This window comes from Danio rerio, chromosome 7 (assembly GCF_049306965.1).
Source record: "Danio rerio strain Tuebingen ecotype United States chromosome 7, GRCz12tu, whole genome shotgun sequence".
Lineage (NCBI taxonomy): Eukaryota > Metazoa > Chordata > Actinopteri > Cypriniformes > Danionidae > Danio > Danio rerio.
In genome coordinates, this window is record NC_133182.1 from 34,054,791 (window position 1) to 34,073,442 (window position 18,652).

The 18,652-nt window shown below is 35.8% G+C and overlaps 1 protein-coding gene across 13 annotated transcripts in view; it reads right to left on the minus strand.

Moving 5' to 3' along the window:
- map2k5 (mitogen-activated protein kinase kinase 5) overlaps positions 1-18,652 on the minus strand; it is a 143,357-nt gene that overhangs the window by 20,962 nt on the left and 103,743 nt on the right. For 5 of the 13 annotated variants that reach the window (XM_073906012.1, XM_005168840.6, XM_073906007.1 and 2 more), the window contains one exon: positions 5,867-5,928. In XM_073906012.1, the coding sequence (XP_073762113.1) occupies positions 5,867-5,928 (62 nt within the window). Of the gene's footprint in view, positions 1-1,944; positions 4,292-4,958; positions 5,072-5,866; positions 5,929-11,928; positions 12,267-18,652 lie in introns of those variants that run through there. The other 8 variants (XM_073906006.1, XM_073906005.1, XM_073906010.1 and 5 more) reach the window with 4 other exon arrangements.

Here is an 18,652-nt window from a genome sequence, read left to right on the forward strand (position 1 = left end):
AGTAGTGTAATAACTCTAATAATAATTGCACTTTAATTACCAGGATGATGCACTTATTCAACCGGTAAAATAAAGTGTGGAATGATGGACACTTCATGCACTCAACCACTGCAGCTTTCCGCTTAGTAAATAAAATGATTAGTGTTGCGTTTGGGACGACACTACATTCATATACTATGCTGTTGAGTGTGTAAATGCATAAGTACACAGTGCATAAGTGCATAGTGTATAGTGTGCCATTTGGGACGCAGCTCAACAGTAAACAAGGCAAGCATAGTGAAGTTTGGTGAGTGTAATGTTCACTCAAAAACCACCTCAAGTGAGCATGAAAACATTTTGCCAATTTTTGGGATTTTTTATCAAAATTTGGCGTTTCCATCATTTGTTTCTCATGCGATATGCCAAAACCCCAGGGTTACAGAAAACCCTTCTCTTTTGCTGTGCTTTTTTGTATAAAGAGCTTATCGGAGTTCATTTAATTTTTCTAACAGCTCGAACCAGATTGGTCATTCTTCTCTGACCTCTCGCATCAACGATGCATTTTTTGCTCTTAGTCACTAATACTCAATACTCAAACCAGGCCATCTGAGATCAATAAACATGTCACATACGAAGTCTCTTAAATCGTTCCTTCCTATTATGATGCTCTGTTTTAAGTTTTAACTTCAACAGATCTTTTTGAGCCACAATTGCATCCTTAAATGTATAAAGTTTCTGGCATTGGCTGATTGACCATACATTTTCATTAGCAAGTGTAAATAATGTGGCTGCTGAGTGTAGTTTACACTAAATCTTCAAAATCTACACTGTAAGAGAAGTTCACAACACGAATCCACGTTGCAATGAAACTGCATCCATTGAGGTCAGACTGAAGTGATCAGGGATTTTGTGAAAAATAAACTTTAGTCACTTCATCTAAAAGCACATCAAATAACTTCACAGCAGGTGCCACACACGGCATGAGATTTGACAAATTCAAGGTTCCCATTCTTTCATGAAAACCACATTCAAGGACTTTTTCGAGTACCTGCCATCTCTTCAAGCACCAACCAAATCAAGAGTTAGTGTACATGGCATACATAAAGTAGTTTATAAAATTGGGTTGTTGACATAACATTGCATTTTTACTGTCATGAATGACAAAAATAAATATTAGTTATGACATCCATAAAGATGCCCTATAATAAAAAATCTGGGTATACCAAGGCATAGTAGACATAATAAAAGGTCAGTATATAGAAATGGGCATACTGTGAGCCTCAGACACCACTGTTTCCTTGTTTTCACATTCAAGGCACATTCAAACTGGCCTCAAACTGGATGCAAAATGCAGGATTTACAGATTACACATTTATTCATCTCCACTCTGAAGAGGCATAAGGTATGTTTAGTTACATCTTTGGTAAATCACTCTGCTCAAACGTCATCTGTTCATGTAGAGGATTATATTAATTCCTTGCTGTGTTTTCTTTGACTATAACTTCAAAATACAACGTCATACATCTCTACCAGTCTCTTTTGGTAAGTTAAATTATAATTTAGTCTTTATCTTTTGCTAGATCTGGTGAACAAAACAGGTTAATGTTAATCTGATGGGTTTATATTTGTCCATGTTCAGCGTACATCATGCTGTGTTTGTCTGTGTGTAGGTCTGAGCTCATTAATATCCATGAAACGAGCCATATATGGTCAATCATGGACCTTCTGATTGTATGGGTTTTTATGAAATAATAAAAGAGCTTATAAGAAATTTTAGAACTTACCGAAGCCATAAACCTACTATGTAGATATCAGAGAACAATTTGACTCATTAAACTACTGCTGTGTATGGCACCTCTTAAGGTCCATATAAGGCCAAAGGTAATTTTTTACATGCATTTTTTATATTTCTTTGCTATTTGGGCTTATTGGAACCTAATTAGAACAAAATCTAAGTATCATCTTTTGATATGATGTACTTTTAGAGAAAAATTATGTCCATATATGTGGACTTGTGGTCTGAATTTACATAAAACACTTTTTCCTGACTGTTTTTTAATGCATATATACCATATAAAAAATGTTTGACTATGATAGAGTAAAAACAAAATTTTTATCCATTTTGGACAGTTAAAAATAGTGTTTGAGACATTTTATATGCTGCAAAACAGTTGCAGGATGACACTGTGTGTCTGTAACAAAATATAAAACATTCAAAGTATTTTAAATAGCCACTTAGGAGCTAAAATGTGCTGTCCACGTATGTGGCCACTAAGCCCTAGGAGGTTAAAATGCATTAATTTGTTTTCGAATGACATCTTGTTATGAAAACTAGTGTTATTAATTTTTTTACATAATAGAGCTAAATCTCAAAACTGTCCTATGGTTTGAACCAAAAGTTATAGTGAACATTAACTAATGCATTATTACTCATACCTAAAGTTGAGCTTGTCAACATTAGTTAATGCACCATGAGTTAATATGAATGAATGTTATTTAATTGAATAACATTAACTAATGTTTAAAAATATGAATAAATACCGTAATAAATGTATTACTGATGGATAATTCTTTTTAGTAAATATATTAACTAACATTAAACAATGGACCATTATATTAAAGTGTTACCATGACCCCTTATATTTTCTCAAACATCAGTCATGCAACTAATTAAATATATTTCTTTCTTCAAATAATGTTTACAAAATATGTCCTATCTGTCAACTAGCCAAATATATAACACATAGCTTGCTAATAAATGCTGTAATAAATCACATATATTTCATAATAATTGCCTTTAGCTAATGCCTGCAGATTCACCAGCTTCTCATCTGCTTCATCACTGTACTGTTGAGGTTAATATAACTGCATCTCAACGTGATAAAGGGAGAGGTAAGTAATTATCAATTCTCCTTGGCACAAATCACACCCAAGTGCAAGTAAATTAGTCAAGCTGACCCAGATAAGAAATGGGAGGGATTATAGGGACAGAGCAGCCTACAGAGGGGCCCATTTGGATCATGATGAATGACACAGGCTCTCAGAGCAAACTAATAATAGAAGAGGATGCTGGAAGAGCGGTGCCAGGCTGGGGTGGCACTAGTGAGCCAGGTGACCTGTTTGTGTAAATAAAGTGTGTTGCAGGTAAACATCAGCTGCAAAACAAATCCCAGAACATCTGGCTTCACCCACCATGCCCACAGGCCCAGAAAAAGCACCAAAGAAGTGGGAATTGGTAGGGAATTCAGGTTTCTCGGGGCAAGACCTGTGGAAGGCAATTTAGAGAGTGGATGTGTTTGAGAACGCAAGGTGAGCAGACCAGGGGCAGATGTTGGGAAAATATTTACTGTTGTGTACGGCTAGTCTCAATGCTGTACCGGCTGAACAGTTTAATCTGCATTAGGCCAATATGTTGAATGTTTTACAAATAATTTACAATACTTGTTTACAAATCGTTAATGTTTAAAAAATTATATTACTAAAAATATAGAAAAAAAGTGTATTTATTTATTTATTTATTTGACATTTATACAACCAAATGCATTTGTTTAAGCGTTTTAGCAGACTTGCAAATTATCAATACCTGTCCACAGAAGGCTTGACATAAAATTTAAATAAAACAGATACATATACACAACATTATAATTCTTTACATAAAACTGCTGTAAGGCAGAAGCAAAGATGGCATGATTAACTAAAAGCAGACTGTTTATGAAACAATGCCGTTTTGTTTTTAAGCACTTTTTAAGTGCACTAATAAAACATTTATTTTACTTTCTAATTTTGGCTAACAGGTAAATCATTCCACAATATGGTTTCCTTAGCAGAGAAAACAGATTGACCAAATCTTATGGTCTTATGCTGTGGTCACACCCGACGTGGTAGGCACGTATAAATCATGTTATTCACTCGTAAATAGACTCGTCAACATTCTGAGTTTACTCGCTTCATTTGCGCGTCAAATTCACTGAGCAACAGACACAAGTTCACGTCATGGGCAGGGCTTCTGTCTGCCCAGTGACTGTACCTTTGTTGCTAAATGGTTAACATACATTTTATTGAGAGAATAGCTGAGTTTATGTGCTGAAAAACAGTGTCGAATAATTTGGAGGTGTGTCTGAGTCCACTAGATCCTTTCAGAGGTGCACCCAGCTCTGTGAGTTCATAAACTCCTCCAGAAACTTAAGATGATGGAAGCTTTCAGCAGTGCTTCTGACTGAGCCAAGCCCAGTTAGATAAATTGTTGTCTGGTGTCATTAGGAGGATTTCTCCCCGGGACAACAACAGCAGGAACTACATCATAAACACGCCCCTACAAGAGAAAACCCCTGATTGGTTAACGTGGCCGCCTCATTTGCACGTATCGCGTAGCAGGATGTCTATTCACGGCTTTGCATTTACTTAACATGTAAAGATGATTAAATTTAATAAAACTATTAAAACTAAAATGGTAAAAACCTCACAATGATGCCATCGCATAGGCTTTAAGTCCATAATTTTAATGGCTTGTTTATATATCAAGTTATTAGGCTTCAATGTGGTTAAAGAGGCTTGTGGCCATGATGTAATGCAATATGACAAGTGAGAGAATATCATTGTTCTAAAATGAAAACAGTTTAGTCTTGGCTTGACCTTCTTACACATATTTTTAACATGACTATCAAATTTTAAATTAATATCTAGAGTTATGCCAAGATACTTAAATTCGTTAACTTCTTTTATACCTTTATTTTTAGCCAGCACCTCAAAAATATCCCTTGCAGGCCTATTTCTTTACATTTAACATTAAATGAGACAGCTCAAGCCATCTTGAAATATGTTATAAACATAAACTGTTCTATAGCCAACAGCCAATCATTCTTTCAGATTCTGGAGCGCATTCAAGTACTGAAGAAAATTATAAATGATCATTTATCTTAAATAAAACAAATACATTTATAAATATAGTATATATATGGTAAGCATACAATTTTACTCACCTGGGAAATGGAGGCAACTTGAATGGTTTGTGAGCACAATTAAGTGCACACAGCATGCCATGTCATTTGATAATTGTAGGTAATAATTCCAAAAGGCAGTTGACTGTGTAAAGCTACATAAAACAAAATGAAAATAACATGTATATGCTGAGTTCAGCAGCTAATCAGTCGGAAGTGATGTGACAGCAACCAGTGAGACCTAAGTGTTACTCAAGTGGCCATGCTCTTAAATATGCAGACTTAATATAGCTTAATAAAAACGAAACAGAGGAGTTATGAGAAAAAAAAAAAAAACACAGTTGTCATGAAGGGTAATGTTATCTATATGCACCAAAACCATCTTTTGTACCAGGCTGTAAACATGTTTTCATCAGCTGTACAATTGGCCAATTTAGCACTGCAGTCAGTGAACATCTGGAGTTTATGAAGCCAGCCTCCAAAGACGAGTCGATGAATTGCAGTTACAGTCACTTCCGTATTGGCTTCACAAGGGAAAGCAGGTTGTAAAGTCTGATTTAAGGCATATATTTTTCTATTACAGTATTAACTCTAAATATAAGTTGTAAATAAACCCCCACACACATATAAATAAATATTGATCATTAGTACATTAAATGATAAATCTACACAGAAAATAGGCATTTTAAATGAAAATAATATTTCACAAAATTCGTTTTTATTTTTGACTGACAAAAACTGAGCCTGGGTGGGCAGAATAGACTTGGTATTATCAGTGAACGTCAGTAATAATTTTTCTTTGATTTCATAATATTCACAACATGTACCATGATTAGCTTCTACTTATCATTAGTTTTTGCTTACCAATGCAAATTCATCACGACATGAGGGTTTTTATGTATGACAGGCACAAAAGGAAGAAACAGGTGTTCGTTATTAGAAACACTCACCATTGTGTAATGAAGTGGACAAATTTCTCACTGAACTGACCAACTGGAAGTACAGGGGGATCCTAAAAAAACAGACATGCATACACATGATCACAAACATACCCACAAGACAGAATGAGCATATCAGGATATGTGTTTCCAAAAATGAATTTAACTTGTGGGTTCGGCTGGCCTTGACTAGGTTGCAGAAGGGTTACGATCCATAATGAGGTATGTTCTATGTGTGGACATTCAAAAGCAGCTGCGTATATTACATTTTGGAAACACCTGAACCTCTCTATTGTTGGACAGGTGAAGATTTCTGACGCACAGGAGATGGGACAAACATGCAGACAGACAAAAAGCTCACACTTGCAGTGAGAAAGATAAACATTAGATATGCAGAAAGCATACAGTTAATAAGAACATTTAGTTACCGCAACCTCAATATCATCTTGATATGGTGAACAAATTGCATCAGGCTAAAGAACAGACTCAATGAAAACAATTAAATTAAAGCCAAATTTCCGATCTTGTTTTTTTTGTGTGTGTGTGAATAAGACGAATATTATTTCAAGATATATTCAGTGTAACATAAACTTTATCAGGAAACTAAGATACTATTCGATCTAAGACTAGAGAAGAAAAATAAGGCATGTTTCAGAGGAATTTGTTTTTTTTGTGTTCCCACCATAATCATAATTTGAATTAATCTGACCTCAGGGGAAATTGATGACATGAGCACGTTACGCAGACACAAAAGCATTGGTGTTAAAGACAGACTTGAGATTCAAGGTGTTTAGGAAGGCCGGATGTATAGGAAAGGAATGTGAATAGATTCTTTTAAGAAATGCCTGTTTGTGAGAGGACAAAGAGATGAAGAAACTGCTTTAACAGCCAGCTGGAATTAAATTAAACCTTTATTGGACAATACAAGCAATCACGCTGTCGTTTGCAAAACACACACATAGACACAGATGGCAGGAGATGATGGAAAGGAGTGATCTGATGTTTTGGAGGAAATTATTGATGGATAGTAATTTAATATGTGATCCAATTTTAAAGTTGAATCAAAATTCCATGGAGTGGATGTACATTTTTAAATACAGAGTTCATAAACATCTAATGCCTTTGGAAAAAAATAAATAAGCCTGTCAACTTGATGATTTTAATGTGATTTAGGCTACGTTCACACTGCAAGGCTTTGTGCTAAAATCAGATTTTTTTTCTCAGATCTGATTTTTTGCGTCGCTGTTCACACTGTTGTAACAAATGTGGCCAAAATCAGATTTCCAGTGTGAACAAATCATAGTCCTAAACTGACCCTACTCACAGCACAAAATGTCTAATTATGCACACAATGTGTGTACTATTAGAAGTGAATAAAGCCCAGTGTCAGATTATGTTTAACAGGATTATTGACTTTTTTTACAGACAACCACTTTGTTTTTTATGAACTTTAAATGGTTGATTTTCTAGTACTAATGTGCATTTCTGTGTTTGAAACCTAAAATATGTGTTTTGTGATTATTTGTTATTAATGAGAAGTGCAGTGTGCCTCTTACCGACCACCGGTGTGTAGTGAACTCATTAAGGGTTAATTAGCAGCCGCAGATTGAACTGCGAAGGCAGAGCTCATGTCTGGTGTTAAAAATGATATTGTTTGCAGAGTCTGATAACCTAGCCCTGGGGTTCCCAAACTGTTCAGTATGTGACCCCCAAAATGACAATGCCAATGACCTTTTAAGTTTGGTCTTTAAATGTCTTAAATTTTATAATATTAAAGAGATCTTTGTCATGGGGTTTTTACGCCTCTATGAGTTTCTTTCTTCTGTTGAACACAAAAGAAGATATTTTGAAGAATGCTGCTTGTAAGGACCCATCGACTTCCATAGCAAGAAAATAATTATATGGAAGTCAATGGGTCTCAGAAACCAGCAATTTTTTAAAATAACTTCTTTTGTGTTTAAAAGAAGGAAGAAAATGAAATGGATTTTGAACAGTGAAGGTTGAGTATAATAATGGTAGAATTTAAATTTTTGGGTGAACTATCCCTTTAAGCCTTAAATGTCAAATAGTGAATTACAACACTAAACAATACATTACCCAATAGGCAAAATCTTAATAAATAATTTTTCATTAAAAAAAAATGTAAATAGCTCCTCATAAAAAGTGATTCGATTCCATACGCATTTAACCCGCTCTGAAAATCCACAAACAAAGTTGAGTTGTGATAGACCCTTTGCACATTTCCGGGTTTCTCAGTAGTGGAAGGCGTCATGGTTGGGTAAACTTAGAGCGCAGTGAATAAGAGAATACAAAAAACTCAAAGTGTAACAGGACATGATTCCCATCCTCTGAAGCCTTTTTTTCATTCTGTTGCCCTTTCGAAGAAGGTTTAGAAGCATTAAATACTCTTTTAACAGAAATAAATTCCCTTTTGTTCCTGAGGCAATAAGGCTTTACAAACTTACATTTTAGCAAGTTTAAAATTTTTAATATATGGGTCCCTCCTGTGTTTTTTAGTACCATTTATGAAGTTGCTATGAAGCATGCTGGATTGGGTTTTTCAATATTGTTTGTAAGTGATTTGTCTCTGTAAAGAAACAAATTACAAATACTAAAATTACTGTGAGTAGTTTTTCCTCAGGAATTTTAATTCACTAAGTAGTTTTAAAAATGTGTACTTTTATTTTCCCTTGAGTACATTTTTAGTGCTGTATATTTACATTTACTCCACTACTTTTCTTTAACCTGCAGTCACTATTTTATTTTTTCCTATCAATGGGGATTAGTAAAAAAAAATGAGTGATTTATAATTGCACAAACTATTTGGAAGCATTAAAGGTGTCCAAGAAGATGTTCAAAATCTTTACACGCATTGACCCAGAGACTGTTTAGAAGCATGTCACTGATGAGAAGATGAAGGATGTTCACTGTATGATGACCAAAATGGCGTCATGACGTCAGATTGACGTTGTACCCCAACGTCGTGGAGATGTTGCATTTTGTTTGTTTGGAAATGAAAATTGGGTTGGCGTCAGAATCCAATATCAGGTCGACATCAATGTCTAACATAAAATCAACCAAATATCAACATCTAATGATGTTACAGCTTGACAATGTGTGGATGTTACCACTATGACGTTTATCAGATGTGATTTTAGTTGCCGTAAGTGATGAAAAAATATCAGTATTTGACGTCAATATGACGTTGGTTTAAGATGTTGGCTCAACGTTGGATCGTCGTTATTGGACATCAAAATATTGTTGTTTTTAGACGCTGGCTAGACATTGAATTTTATCTGACATCCCAACCTAAATCTAACCTAATATTAACGTCTTATGACGTTGTGTGCCAGCTGGGCAATGACTAAATGCACTACAGAATGTTACACTTACACACACATGCACAAATTACATGTAAACACATCAGCTTTTTACAGTGTAATACTCGCTACTCTTGAGTTCTTTTGAAAGGGCTACTTTTTACTCATACTTTGAGTAATATTTACAACAGATACCTTTACTCTACCTGCACTACATTTTTTGGCAAGTAATGGTACTTGAGTATGATTTTTCAGTACTCTTTCCATCACTGATCATGAAATGCTACTGCTCTAATTTAATTGGCCCTTGTGAGACTAATAAAGCTGTTAAACAAGTATTTTTGTACAATCCTATTTGCTGAAATTAAAATAAATAAAAAAAAACTCCACAATAATGTTATCAACTTCTCAGCCCTATAGACGCGGCATTAGAAACGCCTCACATAAGCGGTATTCGTCTTTTGTATTTTGACGGAAAGATGATATAATACATTCATAAATGCATTTAAGTGTTCATTCGTTTCTTTGAAAAACAATATATTACTTGGTTAAAAACTTTCAAGGATTTAAGATTATGATGATCGTTAAACACGTCAAACAGTTTTGTGAAAAGGGTCCATTGTATATACAGTACAGATATTCTTATATATAGCTAAAGGTACACTAGAACAGTTATAAATTATTGCACAGCCTGAAGGCCACAATACACACACACACACACACACACACACACACACACACACACACACACACCAGAACCAAAAAAAAAAAAAAAAAAAACCCAGATTCATAACCAGGCAGATGTAAATACAGCTACACGCACACAACCTCACACATGTACACATACAAAAACAGATGCGGCACACTGGAGGAGGCACAAACACCTTCATTTGGGGGTCTTTGATGTGGCGGCTGCATGAGGAGGATGATGATGATGAAAGCACTGTTATATTATGCAGCTTGCTGCCATTATCCAACACTACAAACAGAGCCAGACCACGGCCCATCTTCCTCCACAATACCAGCAGTAAATATACATGTAATTGCCAGCAGCAATTATCAGGCGAAATTAGATCAGTAATTACAGAGGTGAATTTAAACCCGAGTCTTATTAGAAGCATCAGGGTTGTTTCAATACATGAGCAGAGAGGGACAATTAAAGACGAGCCGTCGTGCAGATGGACAAGTGTGCGGTTTCTGAAAAGAGTTTCTCCTATAAAAGAGGTGCGCTAATAATCTGCAACACGGCAGCAACTATCAGAGCTGGAGCTGATCAGGGGAATTGGTGAGGGGAAAAAAAGGGGTGAAAGAGTAAACAAGAGGACAAAAAAAAGCTTTTGCGTGCTTCACCTCATTTAGCCGTTTATTCACCCTTCCCATGAGCCCTGCGAGGCCTTGCGGCTGATTATTTATACCGGGGTCACCATGGAAACCATCCATGCACACTCACAGACACAATGCCTTTCAAACAAACTGGACTGTCATTACTGGCATCCTCTCAAAGTCCAACTGGTCAAATTAGATGATCAACTACCTGTGACCTTAATCACTTTCATGGACTTCTTTGCAATGCGTTTTGGTGACTTTTCTTCATGATCAATTTTAAGATCAGGTTTAGGAAGTCTGAACACTTGCTGTTACATGATTTATGTGTAATGAGTGGTACACTACATTATTATAGTATGTGTTATGCAACTAGGATACTGTGCCACCGCAGTAGAACAGCTATCATATGCTTAAAAATGAAAGACAAAATATAACAGATAAATAAAATGAACAGCAGAAGTAACAGAAGCTGATACTCTACACAGACACTTTAATATGTATGATTGTAAAAATTACTAAATGAAATATCAATTTAGGCAATATATATAAAAAAATATATATATACAGTATATATATATATATAGAAAGAAAATGCATCCAAGTGCATACACTATGGACAATTTAGCTTACCCAATTCACCCATATCATGTCTTTGGACTGTGGGGGAAACCAGAGCACTTGGAGGAAACCCACAGAACATGCAAACTCCACGCAGAAATGCCAACTGACCCAGCCGAGGCTCAAACCAGCAACCTTCTTGCTGTGAAGCGATAGTGCTACCCACTGCGCCACTGTCATGCCCACTTGAGCATGATCAGTCACAATTATCACTATTGACTTACTTTATTAACAGCATTAAATGCATCTACCCACATGTCCTGCAAGCATCTGTATTTGTTTGCTTATCAGCTAAACAAAACAAAAAAAATCATGAAAAATCTTTAGTTAACACCAAAATAGCTACTTATCACAAATAAAGCATATCTTTGTTCCACAACAGAACAATCACAGGTGATCAGCCTAGATTAACCTGTGAATTTAACATGCCTTGAAATGTGTTTCCTAAGAGAACTTGTGATCTGATTTTTCAAATACGTATTTTGTCACTTTTTTATGGATGAGTGAAAACCAGGTACTACAAACTGAACTAAACCAATGTACCGTGCTCAGCATATTTGAGTAGACCTCATTCTGAAAATATTTTTTTATATTATATTTTTCTCCATTTCTCAGTGAATACAGTCAATGTGTTTTGGTGCATTTAAACAAAACAGATTTATTGAATAGATATATTTATTAAATAATATTTTAGTCACCAAACATATTTAGAAATAGAAAATAATACAATTAAATTCAAGCAAAATACTGCAAAAAAAAAATTACAACCTACAAAATGTAAACTAAATTTTTCTAATTTTTTCTTTTCTTGAGTTTTCCTCTTTTTACAATTTGTATTTAATTTTTTTCTCTAACATATAAATTTGGGTGTACTAGTTTTTGGACTGTTATAGTAAGTTATTTTGTTAGATAAGCTCCAGATTTGGCTTCAATATGCACACATATAATATTGTATAGCTTCCTTTTTAAAAATATGAATGTAAATGAGAGATTTGTGTAGGGTGTAACTATATATGCTGAGCACTGTATGTTGCTGGCAAACATGTGGAAGAGCAAGCAAATGTACTTAATTTTGGTGAAGTATGAATATCTTGCTTTGATTCACTTACAAACAGCTCATAATGGCAACATGTTACATGTATGTCAGCCTGCAAATAGTAGAATTGCAAAACCTTTGTTTGAAAGCATAAGCATAAGTGTTTACACTATAAAAAATAATCTTCGATGACACTTTAGTTTAATAACCAAATATCATTATTAACAAGTGGCTTATTACCTGTCTATTATTAAGATAAGGAGAAAGAGCATATTCAGCATGATCTTATTCTAAATCTCCGATCACACCCAATACCTAAACCTAACTACCACCTTAAAGCGACAGTTCACGCAAAAATTAAAATTTACTCACTATTTATTCACCCTCAAGTGATTTAACATTTAAAGTTTCTTTATTTTGTTGAACACAAAAACAGATATTTTAAAGAAAACTGGAAACTGGTAACCACTGGCATCAACAGTAGGAAAAACAAACATTATGAAAGTCAATGGTAACTCAAGTCAGGAACAAGAAAAGGGCAAGTAAACGACAGAACTTTCAGTTTTGGATGAAATATCCCTTTAATAACTATTTATAAGTAGCAAAATAAGAGTTTATTGGAGTAAATTTCATAGATATTGGTTTGTTAACAGCGGAAATTGTACATTAAAATAAAATATGACCCAATCTGATCATAATTATGTATTTTCGACTATCTCAGGAAGGTCTAAAATATTTTAGACCACATTTATAACTGTACTTACACTGTCAGAAAAAAATGGTATGATGTTGTACCAAAGAAGGTCCAAGCCCTTGTCACTGTGGCAGTACCTTTTTAAGGAACAGAATTGTACCTTAAAACAAAGACACAAATTTGTACCATTGCAGTTTCTACCTTTAAGGACATGATTTGTACATGGGAAACCAAAATGTACCTTTGGTTTTTAAAACCTGCAGATACAATATTGTACCTTAATCAAAGGTACAAACCTGATCCATAAAGGTACCACCACAGTGACAAGACACTTTGCACTTTAACAGTGTCAAAAAATGCTCACCAAACATTTATTTAAAATGCCTTAAAAGTTTAGTTTACAATACCTATAATTTAGTTTTACCAGTTGTTTTTTATTATATAACCTGATAATTAATGTTTATGAGTTTCTTTAAAGATAAACTTTTAAATGATGATTCATGTTTAATATGGAAATTATTCATAAAATCACTTTGCCTTTGCAGTAATATTTATTTTCATAGATATTGAAATAAAGGAGTTGTTCACTTTTGTACCGTTTATTGAGAACAATTGTTTACCTTCATTTCAAAGGTACAGAACTCATAAGAGGTCTTTTCTGTACCATATAAGGTAAAACTTTTACAACGTTTCCTCAAGAAACATTATTTGTACCACCTTATACCTTTTTTCTGAGAGTGTAGCATTGACCCCTCTAATCGAATTGGAGAAAATGCATCTGAATATCCAATTTCTTTACTTTTAAATGCCATTTCATAATTACTGATGGAGAAGTTCACATGTAATGCATGCCTGATCATAAATTCACAACACAGAATATTCTGCATAATACACTGACTGCTCTTAATGTTCTCCTCCTACAGATATCCTTCTCAGTCTGCCCAGCCATTCTCTCAGGTTTCGTTTCTAAATGTTTTCGTTCCATCACATTCCCTCTGCCTCTTTCTCAGTCTGTGCACTAGATTACTCTTTAAAGTAGGTCCTGGGGAGTAGCCACAGCTCCCTTTCACTGTCTCTTTCTGAAGGTTGTAAGTCAGTGGCAGTGAGTAATAAGGCCTGGTCAGCTAAATGCAGTCGGCAGCGGCGTGGCGACGCTCTCTGGCCTAAGGGAGACTGAGCGAAGGGCACGGCAGAAAATAGTTTGAGTGATGCCTCTGCCGGGTGAGTAATGAACAGTTCGCGCAGGTCAACTCATTACACGAGCGGCCGTTTAATTATTAATTACGTGCAGCAATCTATAGCAGAAAGGACACGTTCAGTATGTTTAATGTGTGTTTATGCTTGCCTCTCCTTCATCTCTCCGTGGCGCTGTTATTAGCATGTGTCAGTGAGCAGCTCAAGCAGAGCAGAGAAGGGAGAGGCTCCCCCCGCCCCGCATCCCCCCCCCCCCCCACACACACACAATTAACACAATTACTTATTAATTACTCGCATAGCAGTGGAAAGCGCATTTAAATGTCGGAGTTGCCATGGCCTACAGGCTTTAACTAAATGCTGAGGAGACGGATGCAAATTTCTAGATTGTTTGAGGGTGGAGTGTGGTGAAAGATGACCTCTTGTACCCCCTCTGATCTGCTATTTTAAAGAACAAATCGTTTGCTTAATAATAGTTATTGAGATCAAAATGTCATCTTTTTTTACTATTAAAAAGAAAAAGCAAGTATTCAATGCCAAAGGGGTGTACAACTGCTGTTGATATACACACCCACACACATGTACACATTTTTCATATATTTTAAAGGTCAACCAGGTTTAAACATGCTTTGAAATGTGTCTCCTCAGACAACTTGTGATCTGTTTTTGCATAGACCAGTCCCTCTTATGCTGAGTTCAGACTACATGATTTTAGCCCCAATTTTGACTCGCAAATCGGTGCTCACAACTCGGTGCTCCTTCCTTTAAGTAACAATCACACAGAGTCAAAAACACGATCTCAGAGAATCGCCGTTAACACCCGTGATATATTTGGCATGCTAAATATCTGGAGCTGTCGTGCTGTGTAAAATGTGTTCTGATTGAAAATAACAACGACGATTACCTACAGTCAGTGGTGAAAAGAGTACTGAAAAATCACCAAAAATGTAGTTCAAGTAGCATAAAAGTATATCTGCTTTAAATATTACTCAAAGTATGACTAAAAAGTAGCCCTATAAAAAGTACTCAAGAGTAGTGAGTATTGTGCTGTTAAAGGCTAATGCTTTTAAATGTAATTTGAGCTGGTGTGTGTAAACGTAACATTCTGTAGTACATTTAGTTATTTTTTGAGACTATTTGGCAATTTTCAGACTGTCTAAACAGTCTATCGGTCATTGTGTGTAAAGATTTTGGCCATCTCCTTGGCCGCCTTTAAATGCTTTCAAACAGTTTGCTGCATTTATATAGCGCCCATGTTTTGAGGTTGTTCAGTATGATGGGATTTACTTCCTATGTGCGATTTGATTGGACAGGAATTGCCCGACTGATTTGTTTTAGACAAGAAAAAAATAAAGTAGTGACTGCAGGTAGAAGGAAAGTATTTGAGGAAAAGTACCAATATAGCACAAAAAACATACTCAAGGGAAAGTAAAAGTACACATTTTTTAAACTACTTAGTAAATTACAATTTCTCAGAAAAACTACTCATTTACAGTAATTTGAGTATTTGTAATCTGTTATTTTGCACCACTGCCTACATCCAATGAGAGAGAAGCATTAAGCAGCAAGTTAATATGGCTTCTTTTTGGTCTATTTGGACCAAAGAAATGGTGGAAAAACTAGTATAAAGTTGGCAGCAGCACCCATGTCTGATGTGTCATTGGAGCAATACCACAATCAGATCAAAAAAGAAAAAAATTGGAGGAAAAACCATTTTCTACCCCACTAAAAGCTTCTTTTCATTATGTAGTTAATAACAAAAGATATACTACGTGACATCATGTTGTTTCCATGTCACTTCTTGCGTGTATTTGGTTGTGAGATGTAGTTTGTGGACCAAGACAAAGTTGATGGTGATTCTCCTATTGTAAATTCATGCGTTGAAACCGTCGATCCATCAGCAGTGTTGGAACACTAGCCCAGATAGTCATACAGTGTGAAAACATCTATGACGCCACTACTTTGAAAATCATGAAGTCTGAACCCTGCATTATTTTTTCACTTTCACTAAGCCCTACTACAAGTACTACTGAATGAACTAAACCATGAAATGCTGCTGGCACACAAGCGGGACAGCAAGCAAATGAACTTCACTCTGGTAAATCACAGTGTAGTATAAATATCTTGTTTTAGGTTACTTTTAAACAGCTCATAACGACCACAAGTTACATCAGCTTGAAAACTATAAAACAAATTCTACCCATAAAATGTAGGAGAAAGAAAAAAAAACAGTACGAAGTAATTACTCGAGTCCGAATCATTACCTTTTTTGAATGACCCATAAAAACAAATCATAAATAAATAAAGATAAGTTACGCACAAATTACCACCTGTCAATCACTTTTTCCGCGGGACTCTGGCATGAATAGGCAGAGTGATTGGTGTCATTTTAACGCCGTCGACAAACTTGGTCGGTAAAAAAGATGCAAGACCAACAACAACCAACCAACAGTATCTGAGGTTTTCACTAAAATTACTAAGTACATGTGTGAAAGCGAAAGATTGAAGCAGTGTACTGACACTGTGACACGTTACATGATAAATTTAAAAGACAGAAGAGTTGTTAGATAGAGAAAAGATTAAATATCACGTTCAACAACTATAGTAAGACGCGATCCAGCTGTACTGTACATCCGTGATAAACTTTCCAACGTGCACTGCTTTCTGGAGCTCAGACAAGCGCATGACAGTGTGTGTGGCTGTGTGTGGCCATGTGATGTGCGCTTTCAGCGAACGGAGGGCTGTAAAGAAATGCTAGGTCAAACACGGTGTGGATAATTTTCATTCTAAAATAACATTTTTACACTAAGACGTATTATTGTTAACAGGGCCTAAGTGTATATTTTTCGCGAGCACGTTAGCGACGGGGTAGAGGATCGGCGATGCCGGCTCAGCATCCTGTTGTCTATCGGCCATCGGCAATGGACGATGGCATCGTCTATCGATCCAACCCTAGTTCCACACAATTTGTGTTGGAACAACATGAAAGAATTAAGTTAACTTATGAGTTTTTACAGATTTAAGTGAATTGAACATAACACAATTAAGTTGTCCCAAAAAAAGAAATTTGAACAAACAGCAAACATCATTTTTTTTTGAGTGTACATGTGAACCAAAAAGCCAGTAAAGAGTAAAAAATATGAAGAACTACTATACCTGGACTGGACGACATGCCATATAGAACTCTATACAGTACATAGAAGTACACCAGAAAAGTGTGTATATCACAAAAGTAAGTTTACCAGGGAGCTGTATCTATTTCATGGAATATGTGGGTTTAACTGACCCTGACCCAGCTCCTCAGAGAGATGAGGGTGAGAAAATGTGTCAGGGTTTAGCTGGGTGTATTTTAGCGCCTAACAGATGTCAAGGTTAATGCAACTACTCTGTGGTCCATAACCCTCAGTTGTCCAGAGCCCTGTCATGCTACATTAAACCAGCAAACTGTGTGTGTGTGTGTGTGTGTGTGTGTGTGTTCATGTTTACACATGTACAAGTGGTGAAAGAGAGATAGTATGAGGAACAAAAAGAAAGTAGAAGATAAAGTAACAATTTTAAGCTGCAAACTCAGTTTGATCACAGGAGAGACAGTATATTGAACTATAAAATTATACTGTTGAATATAATGTGGAGTGTATAGTATAGGAGTATAGTGTGGAGTCCCGTATGGAAAGCTCCGGATGGAAAGTTTTGTTTTGTGTTTACCTCATAGTTAAAGTTGTTGCACGTCTGCCGGTTCCTGCCTCAAAATGAGCAAGTTTGAGTCACTTGTACATCCCGGAAGTGTTCAGGAAAAGCAAAACAGAAGCGAAGAAACTCGACACAGAGGAACATTTACACCCCACTGCCAACTAGCGTTTTGGAAGTGTTAATGCAGACAAACAGAGACATGGCGCAGAAGTATAAATGCACAGCCATGCGCGTTGCCTGCGCCGTGAGTTACGCCGGTCACTTGACGCAGAAGTATAAACCAGGTTTCTTGTGGAACACAAAACAAGATTTGAAGAATGTTGAAAACCAATAGTGACTGACACTGAGTGTTAATGACATGTGGCTTTCAACTAGGGCTGCACAATATATCGTTTCATCATGGATATCGCAATGTGTATGTACGCAACAGACAAATCGCAGAATGTTGAGTTATTGAGGGATTATAGTTGATCAGCACCACAATTAGAAATGAATGAGATGTGTGTAGTCACTGCAGAGTTTAACCATAACAGAGTGAAATGCATGTGAATTAAAGGCAATTAAAAACAGTCTAAAGCACAAACAAATAATTTGTAACTTTAATAAATATTAAAGGTGCAGTATGTAAGTTTGACACCCAGTGATTGAACTAGGTATTGCATTCCTGGTTCAAAACAAAGAAGCGCAGGTTGCTAGATTGGTGACACCAACAGGAGCGAGTCTGACTATTGAACCTAAAGGCTGATTTAAATTGTGTTCTATATAAATGCAACAACACGAAAGAAGAAATCTTTCTATATTAAAAAGAGTTTTTGTCTTAACCAACACCTGAAATTCATATTTTAGAAACGGCTTCTATTTATCCCCCCAGTATTCAGTGTAAAATGCAAGCAATGTGAGTTTGAATGCCATTTTACATG